The sequence below is a fragment of the Pelophylax lessonae genome (genome assembly GCF_965119305.1).
Source record: "Pelophylax lessonae genome assembly, chromosome: 4".
NCBI classification, from domain to species: domain Eukaryota; kingdom Metazoa; phylum Chordata; class Amphibia; order Anura; family Ranidae; genus Pelophylax; species Pelophylax lessonae.
In genome coordinates, this window is record NC_138771.1 from 136726049 (window position 1) to 136746417 (window position 20369).

Consider the following 20369-nt stretch of genomic DNA (forward strand, 5'->3'; position numbering starts at 1 on the left):
CAGAAGTGATGTCATGACATTACTTCCGGGTAATGGCGCCAGATTAAAAAAAAGACAGCATTCAAAACAGCCAAACTAGGCGTTTTAAAAGCTTTTAAGTGTAGAGGAGGGGTTTGGGTTCCTTTTAGACCCCCAGATCCCTCCACAAGAGAACCTGTCAAGTAAAAAAAAAAAAACAATTTTTTTTTTAAATGTATGAAAATATCGGCCGATACACGATGACCAAAATATCGGTATCCGTATCGGCAATGAAAAAAACTATATTGATCGATCACTTGTATATCCTGAATGACTAATAAATGCAATTGCAAAATCAGAAATATATTATGACAACCCTAACCATAAAACCATTTAAAAGAGAGGTATGGTCACAGCTTTTTTTGGCCATACTTTTCTTGTGGGTCACAGGATTGCACTTACTTTAGTTCTTCTGTGGCCCAGAGTCAGTTTATGGGGCAGGAAAGCTCCAGGCTCTGGAAGGATCCAGACATTATTGTCGAAATATACCCCTCTAATTGACTGTTGGCTCTGCCCCTTTGTGCATGACTAATTTTTGTCAGAGCTTAACCACTTAACCGCCAGATGATTTACCCCATCTTCATGACCAGGCCATTTTTTGCGATACGGTCCTGAGTTACTTTGACTGGCAATGTTTCGGTCATGCGACGCTGTACCCAAGTAAAATGAATTTTTTTTCCCCACAAATAGAGCTTTCTTCTGGTGGTAAAAACTGTTTCTCTTTTGCTCATTGACAGACACAGCTCCTGATCTTCTTAACCATTAGGTTATACTGCCCGGTGGTTGCGGTGGTTTGCCATTGAGAATAGCAGCGGCCATGACTGTGGAGCCCTGTGGCTGGTGATTTTGGCAGTGGGAGCCCCTCCTCATCCCCTGGTGCTGACTCCTGGATCTTTTGACTTGCTGATCACCGCATGTGGAGTGCAGATTATCCTGGTGCTGCAGGTGCCTGATTCCGCTGGGTGAGGAGTCTGGTGGGGTCCTCTCCCTCTCTGCTGAGGATCGCTTGGCGCTTTGTGCCTGGCGACTGGGTGGTGGTGACAGAGTGGTGGGGGTTGTCCCTTTGCAGTATTTACACTTTGTGGGGTCCCCCTGGTTACTCATTGAGTCTTTGTAGCACATCTCCCCACCTGATCCCCTCTCTGAGGCTGCAGGGCCCTCCGGGTCCCAACTATCCATCGATGCACTGATGGCGGTTCTGGAGTCCTTTGTTTCCCGGTTGGAGGTGGCTTTCGGGCGACGGGCTAGCTAAAAGTGCCCCCGCCTTCCCCTGCCTCATCTGTCTTATCAGATCCTAAATCTGATTCAGCCGCTGCGGACGTGGGTCACCCTGCTGGGTCTGCAACCACGCGCCCAGACTCCTCAAATAGTGAGGAAGATTCCTCCACATCTGCAACTGCGCAGGAAAAGGCACTGGTGGAAGCACTGATTGTATCTGTGCGTGAGACCTTCAAGATGGAGGACGCAGCTGCGATGGAGGTGCAAGTTCCCTTTGGCACTTACAAGCCATCCAGAGTGGCAAAGGTGTTTACATTCCCCGCCTATTTTGACAGAATTGTCCTTAAAGAATGGGGATGACCAAAGCGTCCCCTTGGGATTCCTAAGCGATTTGCTAGGCGAAACCCCTATGAGGAGTCCCTTATTAAGAAGTGGTGGTGGACCCTCCGGTTTCCAGTTTAAACAAGGCAACCATGATTCCAGTTGAAGAGTCCCCGGCCTTTAAGGATTCAACTGACAGGAAGGCGGAGGCTGTGGCCCGCATTATGTACACTCTGGCTGGTTTGGCACGGAGGCCGGTATTCACCATTGCCCTGGTGTCGTAAACTCTGACTGAGTGGGCTAAGCTTTTACGCCAAGACCTGGAGGGAGAACAGCTCCCCCCTGCCTTTGCTGAGCTGGCGGACCAGCTGGTCCAGGGGCTGCAGTTTATCTGTGATGCCTCTGTGGATGTGGCTCTCTGTTTTAGCAGTGATCCTTTGGCGTGTCTTTTGGCTCAAATGCTGGTCTGCGGACCAGGCTTCTAAAAATGCCTTGCCTGATCTCCCCTTTTAAAGGAGATTGCCTGTTTGGAGCTAACTTGGATGACATAATTAAAGGTCTCACAGGGGGAAAGAGTACCTTTCTTCCCCAGGCTACTAATGGCAAGGACCCTCGTCGTAGACATGGGCCCTCCTTCTCGACTCATAAGAAGTTTTTTCGTCCCTCAGGGTCGACTGACAAGGGCTCAAAGCCTTTCAGGGCCTCCTCAAGAGTATCCAAACGAACCCGTTCCGGCAAGCTGAGAGCGGGCTTCTCCAGACCCACGGACAAAGCTCCTTTAGCATGAAGGTACGCCCTCACCCATATCTCGAGTGGGGGGACGTCTTCTCTGGTTTCCGGACCCGTGGACTTTCCTAGTACAAGACAAGTGGGTCCACGAAGTATTCAGTCTGGCTACAAGATTGAATTTTGCTTTTGTCCCCCGGCAAGGTTCTTTCCTTCCAACTTGTGCCTGTCCCCCAGACCGCTTAAAGCAGGGATATGCAAATTGTGGCCCTCCAGCTGTTGCAAAACTACAAGTCCCATCATGCCTCTGCCTCTTGGTGTCATGCTTGTGGCTCTGAGTTTTGCTATGCCTCATTGGACTTGTAGTTCTACAACAGCTGGAGGGCCACAGTTTGCATATCCCTGGCTTAAAGGGTCTGTTTGGGGCAGTAAAAGACCTGTTACTTCAAGTGGTGATTGTCCCAGTTTAGACTTCTTCTGTACTTTTTCAGGGTTTTTACTCAAACCTGTTTGCAGTTCTAATAAGGGAATGCAAGGTGCATTCAATCCTGGACCACAGGGCGCTGAACTGCTTTGTGAGGGTGCAGAAGTTCAGAATGGAGTCCATTCTCATGGTGGTGGCATCCCTGCATCAGGGGGATTTGTTTGCCTCTATCCACATCAAGGATGCTTACCTTCACATTCCAATATGTGCCGGTCACCAGCGCTTCCTCTGCGTTGCCGTGGAAGAGGAGCATTATCAGTTTGTGGTGTTACTCTTTTGTCTCGCCTCTGCTCCTCGGGTCTTCACAAAAGTGTTAGCCCCAATGCCAGCATTGTTATGCCAATGGGGGATCGCGGTACTGGGCTACTTGGATGACCTCCTTTTGCGAGCGGAGTCTCCTACTGCTCTGGTGAAAAACCTGGAAATCATCATACAAGCTCCTGGGGGAGTTCGGCTGGATTCTGAATTTTCAGAAGTCTGCTCTGGTTTCGTCCACAAAGCTGGACTATCTGGATCTGACTCTGGACTTGGCCTTAGTCAGAGTGCTCTTTCCTCTTGACAAACTCCAGAAATTGCAGGCTGCAATTCGTCTCCTGTGTCTACTTTTGAGGCGGTTCCGTTTGCACAGTTCCATACGAGGTCCCTGCAAAGGGAGGTTCTGACTAAATGGGACAAGAATCCGCAGTCTCTGGACAATCAGATCCAGGGAACAAAGGAGTTTTTGATATGGTGGCTTCGTGCTTTGGCTAGGAAAATCCTTCCTTCCCTTGTATTGGACAGTGGTCACCACGGATGCCAGCCAGTGCGGCTGGGGAAGCGTCCTTCACAAAAATTCTGCTCAGGGGCTCTGGACACTGGAAGTGTCCAGACTACCGATCAATGTCTTGGAACTCAGAGCAGTCAGACTGCCTAGATCATAGGATTGATCGTCTTCAGGAATGTCCAGCGCTCATTTAATCTGACAATGCCATGGTCGTGGCTTATGTCAATCACAAGAAGTTTCCTGGTGGCTCTGGAGGTAGCCAGCATTCTAAGGTGAGGTTAAAGGATCGTTCCAGCCCTCTCCGCTGTACATATTCCCGGGGTGAAAAACTGGCAGCCGGATTATCTCAGTCGGTGGATCTGTTGGCGTCTCGGCTCAACAGAAAGGTGCAGAGGTTTGTGGCTCGGTCACGGGATCCACTGGTGGACGCCACAGACCTGCTGGTGGCCCCGTGGGGTCAGTATCGTCTGATTTAAACCTTCCCTCCTCTTAAGCTTCTGCCAAAACTTTTACGCAGGATCAAGGCAAAAGGGATTCCGGTCATCTTAGTGCCTCTGGACTGGCCTCGCCGGGCTTGGTACACCGATGTGGTGTGGCTGGTTGCCGACGTTCCTTTAAAGCTTCATCTCAGGGAGGATCTGCTGTCCCAAGGACCAGTCTTCTATCCTGCTTTAAAGTCACTGGCTTTGACCGGTTGGCTGTTGAACGCCAGGTGCTGATGGATAGAGGGTTTGTCTGCGTTGGTGATTCCAACGCTGTTAAAAGCTAGGAAATCTACTTCTAGGAAGATTTACCATCATACGTGTTAGTCGTATATTGTATGGTGTGAGTCTTTAGGGGTCCATCCTTGCTGTTTCTCGGTGCCTCGGATCTTTGACCTTCCTTCAACGGGGGGTTGAGCAGAAACTGGCCTTGAGTACTATCAAAGCTCAGGTGTCTGCTTTAGCGGTCTTCTTTCAACGGTCCTTGGTCACATACTCCCTAGTGCATACTTTTCTTCATTGAGTTAGGCACTTGGCCCCTCCAGTGCTGTCTCCGTTGCCTCCTTGGGACCTCAATTTGGTGCTCTCAGTCCTCTAGAAGCCTCCTTTTGGGAATCTTTGGGAGATTCCCCAGCTTACGTTGTCCCAGAAGGTGGGCTTCTTGGTGGTTCACAGAGATAAGGTGGTTCTTTGCCCCTCTCCGTCGTCCCTTCCAAAGATTGTCTCTGATTTTAATTTGAATGAAGACGTGTTGCCATCCCTGTTTCTCAGGCCAAAACATCAGAAGGAAATTGCCTTGCATGCTTTGAATGTGATCTGGGCAATTAGGATGTACCTGGCAGCTACAGAGTCTTTTATGAAATTAGACTCACTATTTGTGCTCACGGATGGGCCTTGGAAAGGGTTGTCCACTTCCTCTGTGACCATTTCCAGATGGATCAGACAGACAGCGATCCAGGCCTATTGCATCAGGGGTCAGGTTCCTCTTTTCCCTGTCAAGGTGCACTCTACTCGGGCGCTCAGTGCCTCCTGGGCCTTCGGTCATCAGGCTTCAGTGACGCAGGTTTGCAAGGCGGCCACCTGGTCGTCGGTGCACACTTTCACAAAGTTCTGTAAAGTGGATGTGTTGGCATCTGTGGATGCTTCCTTTGGCCGCAAGGTTTTGCACTCTCCAGGTTTAGTAAATCAACCCTACTGTGTTCCTCTAAATGTTGTTTTCTTCATCAGGAGCATGGTCACAGAGCATTTAGAAAGAGCATATTTCTCTCTAAAAATGTTTGTTTGTTCATGATGAATAGAAAACTGTGAAAAACTTTAAAATTATATTATTGGTACAGGGAGTAGAAATGTGTGACAGGACCCTTGGCGTTCCCCTTTCTTTGGTGATGGAAAGAGGTCAGGGCCGGCGCTACCTATAGGCAAGGTAGGCGCTGGCCTAGAGCGCACATTAGTTGGGGGTGCTGTTTGTCTTCTGAGCAGGGCTGCTGATTAGTGGCAGCTTCAAGCTGCATGAAGTACTATATGATATTGTCATATTCCCTGGGCTGGGGGGAGGCACGCAGTTCATGCAGAGGGGTTCGGGAGAGACTGTAGATAGAGGGTTTTTTTTTTCTTTTTCGGGCGGACTTACCCAACAACCAGCGCGGTCTCCGCATTGAAGTCCCGGCTTCCAGTCCCTGCTGCAGTCTCCGGTGGAGTGATATCGGCTTTCTCACTTCCTGCCCCCTTCAGCAAGTAAGTGCTGAGGAAAGGGCGGGCTCCAGCTGAGGGAATCAGCGGCAGAAGAATGGTGGCAGGCTGGAAGCAATCAGTGCAGCAGGCAGAGGCAGCAAGTATCCATCCACGTCTTCATCTGTGACACACAGACATACCCAGCAGCCAGCACAAGAAGGGATACTGCAGAGAAGTCCCAGAAAAGGTACAGTGTACAGGCACATACCTTGCCCCCATGCCCTGGCCATTGCCTATGATGCAGAGAAATGTGATCATCATCATCATTAACCTCATGATAGGCGCACATTATAGGTGCTTTGAGCCTGTCTCCATCCACCCCCCTCTCCTCCATCCACCCCCCACCCTCCTCTCCATCTACCCCCCTCTCCATACACTCCCCCCCTCCTCTCCATCCACCCCCCCTCTCCTCCCCCCCTCTCCTCCCCCCCTCTCCATCCACCCCTCCTCTCCATCCCCCTCCTCTACCATACACCCCCCTCTCCTCTCCCCCTCCTCTCCATCCACCCCCTTCTCCTCTCCATACCCCCTCCTCTCCATCCACCCCCTAATCCTCTCCCTACACCCTCCTCTCCCTACACCCTCTCCTCTTCCCCCTCCTTTCCTCCCCATCCACCCCTCCCCCCCTTTCCTCCCCATCCACCCCCCTCTACTCCCCCTTCTCTACTTCCCCCCCCCCTCCTCTCCATCCACCCCCTCCTCTCCATCCACCCCCCTCTTCTCCATCCACTCCCTCCACTCCTCTCCATCCACCCCCTCTCCTCCCTCCTCCTCTCCATACACCCCTCCTCCTCTCCATACACCCCCCCCCTCCTCTCCATACACCCCTCCTCCTCTCCATACACCCCCCTACTATCCATCCATCCCCCTCCTCTCCATCCACCCCCTCTCCATACACCCCTCTCTCCTCCCCTCCTCTCCATCCACCCCCCTCTCCTCTCCATACACCCCCTCTCCTCCCCTCCTCCTCTCCATTCACCCCCTCTCTTCTCCATACACCCCATTCTCCTCCTCTCCACCCTCTCTCCAGCCACCCCCCCTACTCTCTATACACCCCCTACTCTCTATACACCCCCTCTCCATCCACCCCCTTCTCCTCTCTATCTCCTCTCTATACACTCCTCTTCTCCATCCACCCCCCTCTTCTCCATCCACCCCCCTCTTCTCCATCCACCCCTCTTCTCCATCCACCCCCTCTCCTCTCCAATCACCCTCCTCTCCATACACCCCCTCCTCTCCCCCCCTCCTCTTCATCCCCCCTCCTTTACATCCACCCATTCTCTCCTCTCCCCTCCTTTACATCCTCCCCTCCTCTCCATCAACCCCCCTCCTCTCCTCCCCTCCTTCCTTTCCATACACCTTCACCCCCCCTCTCCTCCTCCCCTTCCTCTCCACCCCCCCCTCCTCTCCTCCTACTCTTTATCCCTATCTCTTCTCCCCCCCTCCTCAGTACCTAGCGCACATCCCTTAACCCTGCACGCAGTACGTAGCACACCACTAAACCCTGCACTCAGTGCCTAGCGCACCCCACAACCCTGCACTATCTAAAAAGCGCACCCCGCAACCCTGCACTCAATACCTAGCACAACTCTGAACTCAATACTTAGCGCAAACCCTGCACGCAGTACGTAGCGCATCCTGCAGCCCTGCGCTCTTTATGTAGAGCGCACCCGCAACCCTGCACTCCCCTGCATGCTGTGCATTACACACTCCTGACCCCTTCTGCCTACACAGTATACATGGGCAGGGGAAAGGGGGTGCAGTCAGGGGCAGAAACAAGGGGGGGGGGCCGCAAAATTAGATTTTGCCTAGGGTGTCAAAAATCCTTGCACCGGCCCTGAAAGAGGTATAAGCTTGGCCCTAGTCTTTGATAGAGAGGAAAAAGGTTAAATCCTTTCTGTACTTTATTGTTGTGCCTCTCTGGTAAAGATTTCCCCTTGTTTCCTTTCCAGGTAAAGCACAGGTCATTGCTGTAATTCATACTTCCTATTTCCCTTCTGCTAGATAACTGCTAGATATTTTCATTTTACCTATTACACTGTAAACTTACAACCATTTTTCTACATTGCTGGAAAGCAAGGCCACTCTTTCAGTTCATTATGTGGAACCTTTTTCCTCCACGGAGTGTCATTCATGGAATGAGCTGTAATGCAACCAACCAAAGATCACTTTTCTTTAGTGTTTCTGCTGTAATGTCTGAAATATGTACGATTGCCATATGTAACTGCAGACTGTTCTTTAAATCATTAATTAATAAGAACTATCAAGTTTGATTCTTGTATGTCTATGTGCAGTATGTACGTTCTACTCTGTATTTCCCAAATGTTGGCTTGTATCATAGGTGACAATAACAACAAGGTTGCTGGCCTCTCACCTAAGTGGTATCAGACACTATGACAAGGACATCCAGAAAATCAGAAAAAGAATTACAAAAAAAAATTCTGAGGCTGCAGCTTCTCCAGACGGCAGCACAGAGAAAGAGCGACGTGACACTACTGGACTGAGTAAAGCACAAGAACAAGTCAAGACCAAGGAGGCAGGCTGCAGAAAATCCAAGAAGGCTATAGCTCTTGAACCAGAAGAGTTTTATATCAAGGACAAATTTGACAGTGTAATGGATTCCTTGGAGCTCTTTAAAAATGATTCTTTGGTGTTTAAGCCAGGTATGTATGGTGAAATAAAATGGCTAGTACTATTAAGAAAAGCTAATAAAATTGTGTAACAACAAATCAGCGCAACCACCCTAAATGTGAATTAAAGCGGAGTTCCGGGCACAAAAAAGATTTTTTTTTTTGTGCCCCTCCGCTAGGTATGCCGCACCTGAAAAGGAATTGGATAGTTATTTATTTTTTTTTTTGTTTACTCACCTTTTTATTGACGATCGTAAATACTCACCTATGACAGCTTCCTCCTCCAGCGCCGAGGCTCACCCCGTCACTTCCTGCCTCGCGATGATTCCTGGGAGCTATGACGTTTAGCTCCCAGGAATCATCGCGAGGCAGGAAGTGACGCCGCACCGGCCCCACTCGTCATTTCCGGGCGACGCAGCATTCCCCTGCTAAACAGCTTCTGGGCATGCCCAGAAGCTGTTTAGGAATGCGGCGCCGCGCCGGAAGTGACGAGAGGGGCCGGTGCAGTGCATTCTGGGACACGAAGACGCGGAAGAAGACAGAGAAGAGGACCGCGCCGGCTTCAGCTGCCCACAACCGAGATGGAAACGCTGTGGAAGAAAATTTCTAAGTAAGTATTTCTTCTAAAAGGTAAGTGCGAATCGGGACAGATCAGAGGCTAGCCATTGTGGAATGTGCTAGCCCTGACTGTCCCGGGGGTATGTTCAACAAAAAAACGTTTCTCTGCCCGGAACTCCGCTTTAAACACACAAATGATGCCTTATAACCCAGGCTAAGATGCAGCCAGCACTCTCCTGATGTGTTCACAACAAACCACCATACAAAACTTCTTGAAAAAATTTGTAAATTGGTGTGGTGCAACGGGTATGTGAATGGATACAACCAAATAAAATCACCTTCTAAAATAATGCTATGGATATGTGAAGTCTACTAGTGACTCTATCACAACTCCACTGAATTACAAACACCTAAAATAATGTGAATAATGAAATAAACAATAATCTGATAAAAGTCTGTGAAATCACTTGTGTACTCACTGTGCTTCTGGTGACCCCCCCACCAACAGGTGAAGTGCTCGCTCACATTAAATATCTGAACCCACTACAGAGTCAAATAAGCCTTTAATACACTCCTATAGAGAATGTTCACATTCATTTTAGGTGTTTGTAATTGAGTGGAGTTGTGCTTGAGGCACTAGTAGACTTCACATATCTATATCATTATTTTATAAGGTGATTTTATTTGGTTGTATTCATTCACATACCTGTTACGCCACACTTATTTACACATTTTTTCTATACATAAAAGTTATTTGTTTTTGATTTTCTTCTCTCTGTAGAACAGGATTACAGGGTCCATTTACACGAATGCAGGTAAAGTGTTGTGCCAAAAACTGCAGCATTTATGCTCATTTCAAATGTGTTTTTTTAATTGTAGATTTTTTGTTACCAGGGAGCAAAATGATTGGGAAGGTTATATAACCCTGCCAAATGCTTGGGCTGTATGTGCAAGGCTTCCACTTCTTCCTTTACTACAGGCATGTTCAACCTGCGGCCCGGGGGCCGCATGCGGCCCAGGACCGCAGGCAATGCGGCCCACTGCCCCCTGACAATTTTTTATTTTTTTTGATAGGGAGGAAGGAAGTCGAGTCAGGGGCATGGCCACAGAGGCTGCCTCGGAGGGGATTATCCACTAGTTGTGTTAAATAGCTGGGGGGGGGGGGGGGGGTGCGGCAGCACGGGAAAGGCGCAGCGGCGTTTTATTACTTGTATACCTTAACTAATAGTATATATTTTACATGCGGCCCGAGAGAATTTCTGTACACTCAGTGTGGCCCAGAGAAGCCAAAAGGTTGGACACCCATGCTTTACTACCATATAGAGGACCATGCTTATGCTGGTCCAGGGGGCACTGTGAGACATTCAGATTGTGCATGCATATGCTACCATTCTCTAATATTTATAGACCTCTTTAGTGTTAATAATGCTATTATTAAACTATTTTAGAAAGCGCAAAAAATTAATTGTAAAATAAAAAAAAAAAATATAGATAAAATGATAAATGCATAAAATAATCAGTAATTAAATAAACACAACTAAACTGTTAAAAAATTAAACCGTAAAAATGAAAATTAACAAAATGTTTACTTGTTAGTGTGTACTTGCCTTAATCCAAAGCACTGAGTGTGATTTCTGCCTCTTTGTTCTGTTACCTGCCTAAGTCATTTCTTACAGGTTGTGGGAATCCCAGGGATTAAACGAGATGAGGGAGGGGAGCTCCAGCACACAACCTGTAATTGATGGCCTCAGCTCTGCATGTTTTCCTATGAGATTGGGTGTGTGTGGGGGGTGTCCATTCCCTCCACTCAGGTCTCAGATTACACTCACCTCTTCTCTCTGAGCTGTGCAGTGTGTGAAGTCAGATCCCTGCCACCTGCCACTGAAAGCTCAGAAATGCTGTGTAAATTCTGGACTTTTTTTGATGTAGTGGAGAGAGGGCTGCACATAAATAGGTATTACTTACTGGGAGATGATTTGTTTCATCTGTGTATCACCTGAGGCTAGTCTCTGGGTATATGTAAGGGTTTACACTTTAAAGTGGAACTCTCTTTTTCAGTTACTTGTTTCAGTGCCCAGGCAAATGATGCCCTACATCCCAGAAGTCTTTAGAAGGGAGGAGGGGTTTTCTCAGCTAAGCACACCCTCCTGCCTGCATAAACAAACAAAACGGCCTCAGACCCATTTATAACTGGCCTTCACAGCAAGGAGCATATGGAAGTACAGCGCATGCAAAAAAAAACCTGAAAAATTCCCAGCTCAACTCACCAACCAGTCTGCTTAAGAACCAAATTAACCTGTCTAACGGTATGCGTTAAAAACAGCGGTTTAGTTATCACACATTTGCAAATGCATGCGTTAGCTGCAAGGCCACTTCACAGCACCCTGTGTTACCTGCAGTCCTAACTCCTGTAAATTTAAGAGTGTCTCCACAATGGAAGCACATGCATTCTAATGGGTATTTAGGGGGCCGGTGGGCCTACAGGTAGCCCAGTCCTCCTTAAAGGCACAGGGGCACCCTGGGAGCCTAGCACATAGCACAATGGCAACAAAGGCATCCAGTGTGTCCCCTCACCAGTATACATCAATAACAAACAAAATGGCCCCTGCCCCCATCTGTAACTGGACATCACAGCAAGGAGCACATGGAAGGGTGGCACATGCAAAAACAAAACCAGAAAAATTCCCAGCCTAACTCACCAACCATGGTGGCTTATCCCCATCCGGGGGTTCGATCTGTGATGGTGCGAGGTGGTCCCTGAGAGATACCCTGATTGGCTCCCTCTTACCGGAGAGTTTATGTCCTTTTTGGACTAATTTTGCCTTAATACGGATCTAGCTATTTAGATATGTTCTGTGCCCTAGTGGTTACCGCCTTTTTGGCACAACATATAGACATTTTCTGTCTTGTCTCAAATCGACCAACAGCAACGTATCTTTCAGCTTCACCTCCACAGATCATCCCCCGTATTTGCTTTTGAATTTCTTTTTCTACCTCGTTTTTGTTGATACCCTGGCCATTGTGAATTTCACAACTGTCTGTACAGGGAGCGTGTATCCTACTAGCTCCGGAAGAAGCTTGAATTTTTAGCAAAACATGTAGAGCATCTGGTTACATGCATCTTCCCTCATGTACAAGCTGTATCCACTTCAATAAAGGACGCTCTGCGTCGCAGTTGCCAGCGGCATCCGCAAACGTATAGCGCCCTTACACACCATTTTTGTGTTATCCTGTACATTGTGTATTATTATCTGTATGCTCAGGCCCTCCTGGCATGGTATATTCTGTGCTTCCTTATTTTTTGTTTGTACATATACTTTGATCCACCAATACTTTCCCCTATTGGGGGGTTTTTTCCTCTGTTTTTATGATTATCATTAATAAAAGCAGTCTATTTTAAATACGGTGCCTAGAAAGTCCATTTTCTTCTTTTTTTCTCATTTCTGACCATTTTAGGACGTGGCACATTGTTTCCCTACCTTTTTGCGCCCCTACCTCGCTGCAGTAGTGGTGGCGTATTACATTTGTTCTAACTCACCAACCAGTCTGCTTAACAACCAAATTAACCTGTCTAACAATATGCGTTAAAAACAGGGGTTTAGTTGACACACTTTTACAAACGCATGCGTAAGCTGCAATGCCACTTCACGGCACCCTGTATAACCTGCAGTCCTAACTCCTGTAAATTTAAGATCGACTCCGCAGTGGAAGCACATGTATTCTAATGGAAAGATAGGGGGCAGGTGGGCCTAGAGGTAGCCCAGTTCTCCCTAAAGGCACATGAGCACCCTGGGCGCCCAGCGCAAAGGCATCCAGTGTGTCCCCTCATCAGTAACATACCTGAGCTAAGGGCACATGGGTTCCAGGAAGTAAATGATGCATGAATCCTCTACCCTTACTCAAGATGGCCATGCCCAGAAATAATAGGGGTGGTTTTCAAAGTATTTCTCTGAAAAATAAAGCATGGAGACATGGATGGATGGGGTAGTTTACTTTAAATATCAAGAAGTAATTAAATAGCGTTTTTGGTTTATGGTGCTCAGATGCAGTGTAGTTCCACTTCAATGTATATTGTAGGCACTAGCGGCTTTGCCCTCACCACAGGGAAGCAGTAGACTCCTTGCTGAAACTATTGGACAGTCTAACCACATCTATGTTCAAATGATTTCCAGAAGTACCCATAAATACGTTTTTGTGACCCACATTTTAAGGCCAGTGTTGATTTGTCTACATGTTTTCTGGAATATAGTCTTTAACCTCTTGCTGACCGCCTGCCGCAGATATACTGCAGCAAGGTGGCTCAGCTGCTCCCATATGTTGCTTCCTTTGAGCACGTGAGCACAGCGATTTGTGAAAGGGGAAGATGATCTGCGGGGCCGGCGGCCGCGATTGCTGCCGGGCACCCGTGATCACTCCCCGGGGAGACAGAACAGCAGTCCGCCGTTTATAAACCTGGTAGACCGCTGTTCTGTCAGCAATCAACACAGGACTCCAGTGTTCCTCCTATTCAGGAACACAGGTCCCTGTGTTGATTCCATAAGCCCATCCCCCTCATAGGTAGAAAACACCCCCTAGGCATACATTTAACTCTTTGCTAGCCCCTGGTGTTAACCCCTTCCCTGCCAGTGTCATTAGTACTGTAACAGCGCATATTTTTAGCACTGATTACTGTAATAATGTCACTGGTCCCCCCAAAGCTGTTTTTTCTTTTTTTTTTTTTTTAAATTGTGGCTCTTTTTTTGTTCGCGGAGGTGATCAAATACCACCAAAAGAAAGCTCTATTTGTGAGGAAAAAAAGACATCAATTTTATCTGGGTACAGTGTTGCACGACTGCGCAATTGTCAGTTAAAGTAATGCAGTGCCGCAGTGCCACAGTGCAAAAAATGGCCTGGTCATTAAGAGGGTAAAACCTTCCGGTCCTTAAGTGGTAATATTAGCATGTTTGTATGTTTGTTCATGATTCAGTTACCTAAATAAAGAAATGAAAACAGGTAATTCATAGTCATTGGCAAGTAGCTGGCTGCCATTGTGTGTGTGTGTGTGTGTGTGTGTGTGTATATACCTTATTTTTTACACAATCGCCATGAAGAAGAGTTTCTGTCTGAGCCAGGAAACAAAATTGAGCTTATCATCACTGTTATGACTTTATGACTTTTTCCAAGAAAGTGTGGGTAGTGCAATCTATGACGTGTCTCTAAAGGCTAGGCACATAAGGACCAGTCATGGTGCTTTTCTCAGCTGCCGAATGACAGGGTAAAGGGTTACTTTAATTGTGAAGCTTCGAACACCCCGCATCCCACTAACTGGCCTGAAAGTTGATCGGTTTGTGTCTTGCCCCATAGTTGGCAAATGAAATTACACGAAAAAATATCAGATGACTGCTTGTAACAACAATCTCAAGTTGTAATACATCTGTCATTTATAACATGCAGTAAAGGGATGGCTAGCATCCAACATGTTTATTTACCATGTATAGGTCAGCGTTTCTATCCAAGAATTACGTTAAATGTCTTCTGGACTGAAACATTACCCTGTGTTTGGTTATTCTATCGACTATTTATTAGAATCTGAGACTGAACTTTTCTGAATTCTCTGAAAATATAGAATGTCATTACAATTATAAATTGATCACAAGGTTCTCTTAAAAGTTGTACATGTTCTGGTAATAGGCCAGATGGTGAATATCGCTACAGTTATCTGTGGTATGTATTTTGTGTACCTTTTTTATAGGTAATGCAAAGGATAGGGGTCACCATAGCACCCGCATTTCTCAACTAGTTTATGCATTTATACTTTGCAAGAGCAGCTTCTGAAACATACAAATAGACCTACTGCTATAGCTTTTCAATTTATTGTTTTCTCTTTTGTTACAGATGTTATGTATTCACTCTCTTGTCACAGATTCTATCCCTAGAACACATTTATATTCCTTGTTTTGTGATCTTTTATTCTGCACACTTGTGTTAATTTTTAAGTCTGTTCCTTTCCACTCTAGGGACACAGTTCCTGTATTCTACCCATGCGTGGACTTTGCTAAGCGCTGTGGTTGAACGTGCCTCTGGAAAAAAGTTTGTGGATTATATGATGCAGATGTTCCGGGATCTGGGTATGAAGAACACTGTCCCTGAGGAACATGAGCCTATTATATACAACAGAGCCAGGTAATACCATACTGTATATAAAACATAAATGAGGAAGGGTAGTGAATAAAAAAAGGCACGTAGAAACAGTTTTTTTTTTTTTTTTTATAAATTGTGCTTTTCCTTTTTCGATGTAGTATTGGTAATACTTTTTTCTGTTAGGCTTCGTTTTACATCATGGGTAGGCAACATTTCAGAGGTTGAGATCTACCTGCACAACATGGAGAAAAGGAAATATTCCTGTGGCGGAGAAAGGGAGGGGGGGGGGGGTGGTCTCCACATCAAGCTCTCAATAAAAAGATGGCATGAAGAACACATAGTGTGTGACAGTATTGTCCTTTGCCCCCATTCACATCACTCTCCTACTGTATTGTCCTCCGCCCCCCCATAGCAGTGTCCCCTGCCCCTTCACATCACACCCCCTACTGTAGTGTCCTCTGCGCCCCCCCCCCCCATAGTTGTGACCTATACCCACCAATGAAGTGTCCTCTGCCCCATTTCATCACCCTACCCCCCAAAGCAGTGTTCTTTTGAATCCCTCACCCCCTCAAATAGTGTCCTGTAGCCCCCCCCCCATATGGCAGTGTCCTCTGCCTCCCTGTCCCCCAAAGTAGTGTCTTCTGTCCATTTCTCATCACAGGAACCCCTCCCCTACACACACACACACACACACACACACACACACACACACACAGAGTCCTGTGTAGAAAGCACTCCCTACTTGCCAGCATGTGTACAGCAGACCGGAGATCACAAGGTGGCATAGTGCTGGGTGGATGGCGGAAAGCAGGAGCTGCTGAGTTAACATTTCATTATGGCAAGCTGGCAACCAATCACTGAGGCATCTCCTGCCCTCCATCTAGCACTATGAGATGCCTCCCACTCTGCAGAAAACATGACAGCAGCAGAGGCTGGGGGGAGGCAGAGCCGTAGACACAATGCACTTGTTGGCTCTCTATGGTCGAGGGCTTGCCAACCCCAAGATTACACCAGAAAAGGATGCTTGGCAGACATTTTAATTCCTGCCTAGCACTCCTTAAAGTAGAAGAAAAAACGAACTGTATTTCTAAAAATGTTCCCTTCCCCTCCTACCTATCCTGCCTAACCTGTATAAAAAGTATCTGTACACTTACCTATTTTAACCTGGTCACGTCACATGATCCCAAAGCTCCAGCTCCCCTGTGTCAGTGAGCAGCTGCTACAAAGGAAAGGAGGGAGCGTTGACGGGCTGGGTCATGGGAGCCTATGGGTGATGTCTCATTTCCCAGAATTCAGAGCTGTCGCTGAGTGGTCCCTTACACAGAACTGCAGGATCGCACAACTGGAGTGGATTAAAAATAGTTAAGCATACAGATCTTTTTTAATACAGATCTTTTTTAATACAGTTTAGGCAGAATGGGGGGGGGGGGGGGGTGAGGGAGGATTCTTAGGAATACTTAGTTAGGCTTTTTCTCCACATTAACTGCCATATATAAATTGTGTATTGAATCTAGCATCACGTCTCTCCTGGCCCAATTGCTGCAAATTGTGTACAAATCACCCTTCGCCTCTAGACAGAAGAACAGTGGCTAAAACAACACAGGAGCTGGGTGCTCTCCTGCGGTCACCAGCCCTGCGTATTCTTTTTTAGGAGGAAAATGTACAGATGTAATTCTCTCTCTGTCTCTGTTTCAGTTTTTTTTTTTTTTTTATAAAAATAGCAAACATGTTCTACTTACCTGCTTAGTTGCAGTGGATTTGCACAGAGCAGCCCGGATCCTCCTCTTCTCGGATCCCTTTTCTGTGCTTTGCCCCCCCCCCCCCATCTCCTGTTCAGTGCCCCCACAACAAGCACATTGCTATGGGGGCACCTGAGCTGAGTCACAGCTCCCTGTGTCCTTTCAGACATGGAGCCCTGTCACCTTCCTGCCCCTTTCTCACCTGATTGGCTGGCTGACTTTGACAGGAGCGGGAGCCAATGGCGTTGCTGCTGTGTTGGCTTAGACTAGAGCTCCACGAGTCTGGATAAAATGAGAATCACAATTTTTTTGCTTAGAATAAAGATCACGATTCTCAGCGTAACATCGTCTTTCACATTATACAAAAAAAAATGAGGCTAACTTTACTGTTTTTTTTTTTTTTTTTATTCATTGAAGTGTATTTCTTACCAAAAACAAAAATTTGCATTTGAAAGACCGCTGCGAAAATAGTGTGACATGAAATATTGCAACGATCACCATTTTATTCTCAAGGGTCTCTGCTAATAAATATATGTATAAATATGTATGTATGTTTGGGGGTTCTAAGTAATTTTCTAGCAATCAATACTGATTTTAACTTGTAAGCAACAAGTGTCAGAAAAAGGCTTAGTCTTTAAGAGGTTAAACTGACCTAACTTACAGAAGGAAGTTCATTCCTTTGATCTAAAAGAACTAGATCAGTGTTCCCCAACCCCCGGGCCGCGGACCGGTACCGGTCCGTGGATCAAACGGTATCGGGGCCGCCCAAGGCACTTTAAACTATTTTACTGTGGCGGCCGGGGCGCAGAGCACTCTGCGCCAGAGCCCACCCATTGTGTGACAATAGCGAATAAAAATTTGCTATTGTCACACGGATCCTCCTCCTGGCAAAAGCGAAAGGCACAACTCATGCCATTGGCCGAGGAGGAGGCGGGAGGACTGAGGACTCGAGAACACCCGGGGACTGAAGAGAAGCTGCCATGAGGTAAGTGCACTGGTCTCGTGGGGGGAACGCTGGCATCTCTGCATTGAAAGTGGGGAACGATGGTCTCTCTGCATTGAATGGGGGCACGCTGGCATCTCTGCATTGATTTGGGGCATGCTGTGGGCACTGTGCATTGATTGGGGGCATGCTGTGGACACTGTGCATTGATTGGGGGCATGCTGTGGCCACTGTGCATTGATTGGGGGCATGTTGTGGCCACTGTGCATTGATTGGGGGCATGCTGTGGGCACTGTGCATTGATTGGGGGCATGCTGTGGACACTGTGCATTGATTGGGGGCATGTTGTGGCCACTGTGCATTGATTGGGGGCATGTTGTGGCCACTGTGCATTGATTGGGGGCATGCTGTGGGCACTGTGCATTGATTGGGGGCATGCTGTGGGCACTGTGCATTGATTGGGGGCATGCTGTGGGCACTGTGCATTGATTGGGGGCATGCTGTGGCCACTGTGCATTGATTGGGGGCATGCTGTGGCCACTGTGCATTGATTGGGGGCATGCTGTGGCCACTCTACATTGACGCCCCCCCCCCCCTCGGCGGGCCACAGAAAAATTATAGAACGTTGACTGGTCCGCGGCGATAAAAAGGTTGGGGAACACTGAACTAGATGATACATTGTAAAACGTGTTTATAGTTGACTCACAGCCTTAACAATGTTAATAAACATTTGCTGGAGGCTCTTCTTCTTTTTTTTTTTTTTTTTTTTTGACAGCTGTGAGTAAGCAGAGAAAAGCTCTGTATGAATCGAGGAAATTCAGTTTTAAGATCATGAGAGGGGGTGAATCGAGATCGGGATTTTTTTTAATGATTAATCGTGCAGCTCTAGCTGAGACACCCGTGGACATTGCTGGACAGAGAGGGGCCTTAGGTAAGTATTAGGGGGGCTGCTGCACACAGAAGGCTTTTTATCTTATTTCAAAGAATGCATTAGGATAAAAAACCTTCTGCCTTTACAACTCCTTTAAGATGCTATTCAGCCAGTCCTGAGAGCCAAATACCTTTGCAAGGAAGTAAAATCTAGCCAACTGGCTCACTTTTTTCTGTGCTGCAGTAAGCACCAGAGCTGGTCCCTGCTTTCAGCTTGACTAGTGGACAGCAAGAGTAAATCCTCCCCAATGAGGTTATCATTCTGCTCCCTCCTTTTTAATAAAAAAAACATCTCTGGGTGCTAGTCGGGCTCCACTACACTGTAATTTGCCCCTTCCTTTCCATTCCTAGTCCTGCTGTGCAGAGGATTATGGAAAGCTATTTAAAGACAGACACAGTTACTTACATTGACTATATTTAATTATTATACACATAACTTGATTAAATTGCCATCTTTTACTCTCCCAGGAGTTCAGCTTTAATATTTTCTTAAAGAGAGCAGTTCACTTGTTTGTAAATGATGCAGATAAATTTAGGAAAACATCAATATCAATAAGGAACATTAACCATTACTACGGGGACACTTGTGATGTTTTCAAATTGTATGCGACAAAATATTTAAACAAGGGGATATACAAATTTTTTCCGTCTGGCAAGACGGAAAAACAGGTCATTTTCTGGTTAAAAAAAATATATATATATATATATAATGAAAGTACCAAAGATGAAGGAATCCTATGAATGAAATGTGAGGTATGGTCTCAGTGTATGTAAAGCCTGGTACACACTATCAGCTTTTTTTTGTTTAACCCAGTAGGCTGAATGAGTAAAAACTGAGGAGCTCCAGAGAATCTTGTTGTACTATGTAAAGTTAGTATAGCGATCTCCCCACTATATTATTGTGTTCTGACAGGGGGACTGGCTGCCAGTGCTGATTGGATGCCAATCAAATTCTGGTTTTCCAGCATGCCCCTTCCGCAGAAGCTGGCCAGTCTGATGTCGACCAGTTTCTGTTGAACCGGCTGATATTTGGCCCGTGTGTACCAGGCTCAATAGATCTCACAAAATGAATGATGGCAACAAAGTAGTGCTGGGCAGAAAGAGTTTAAAGTGGAGTTCCACCCTGGGAAAGTTTTTCTTAATAAAAATACCCCCGGGACAGTCAGGGCTAGTGCATTCCACAATGGATAGCCTCTGAACTGTCCCGGGTTGCACTTACATTTTCAAGGTAAGTATTTCTTCTAAAAGGTATTGTCCAGCGCTGCCATCTCAGGTGTGGGCAGCTTGAAGCCAGCGCGATCCTCTTCTGCATCCTCTTCCGTCTTCTTCGGTCCCACAATGCATTGCACCGGCCCCACAGTCACTTCCGGTGCCGCAGTGTCATCCCTGCACAGCTTCTGGGCATGCCCAAAAGCTGTTTAGCAAAATATGACGGCGCCTGCACCGGAACTGATGTCGGGGCCGGTCCTGGCGCATTGATTCCTGGGAGCGATGACGTTCAGCTCCCAGGAATCATTGCAAGCCAGGAAGTGACGAATCACCGTGGCTGCCGAGGGGAGGAAGAGGAAGTAAGGTGAGTATATTTTCTTCTAAACAAGGTAAGTAGAAAAAAAAAAAATTGTGATTATCCATTTGTTTTTCAGGTGACCCGGAGCAAGAAGATGGAGGTAAGTATAATTTTAGGGTGGAACTCCACTTTAAATGAT

The 20369-nt window shown here is 46.9% G+C and overlaps 1 protein-coding gene across 1 annotated transcript in view; it reads left to right on the forward strand.

The window, feature by feature from the left end:
• The window catches only part of LACTB (lactamase beta), a 63126-nt gene that overhangs the window by 21576 nt on the left and 21181 nt on the right, over positions 1-20369 (forward strand). Inside the window, exons 4-5 of the mRNA XM_082255271.1 lie at positions 8085-8406; positions 14928-15093. Of these exons, the coding sequence (XP_082111397.1) occupies positions 8085-8406; positions 14928-15093 (488 nt within the window). The remainder of the gene's footprint in view (positions 1-8084; positions 8407-14927; positions 15094-20369) is intronic.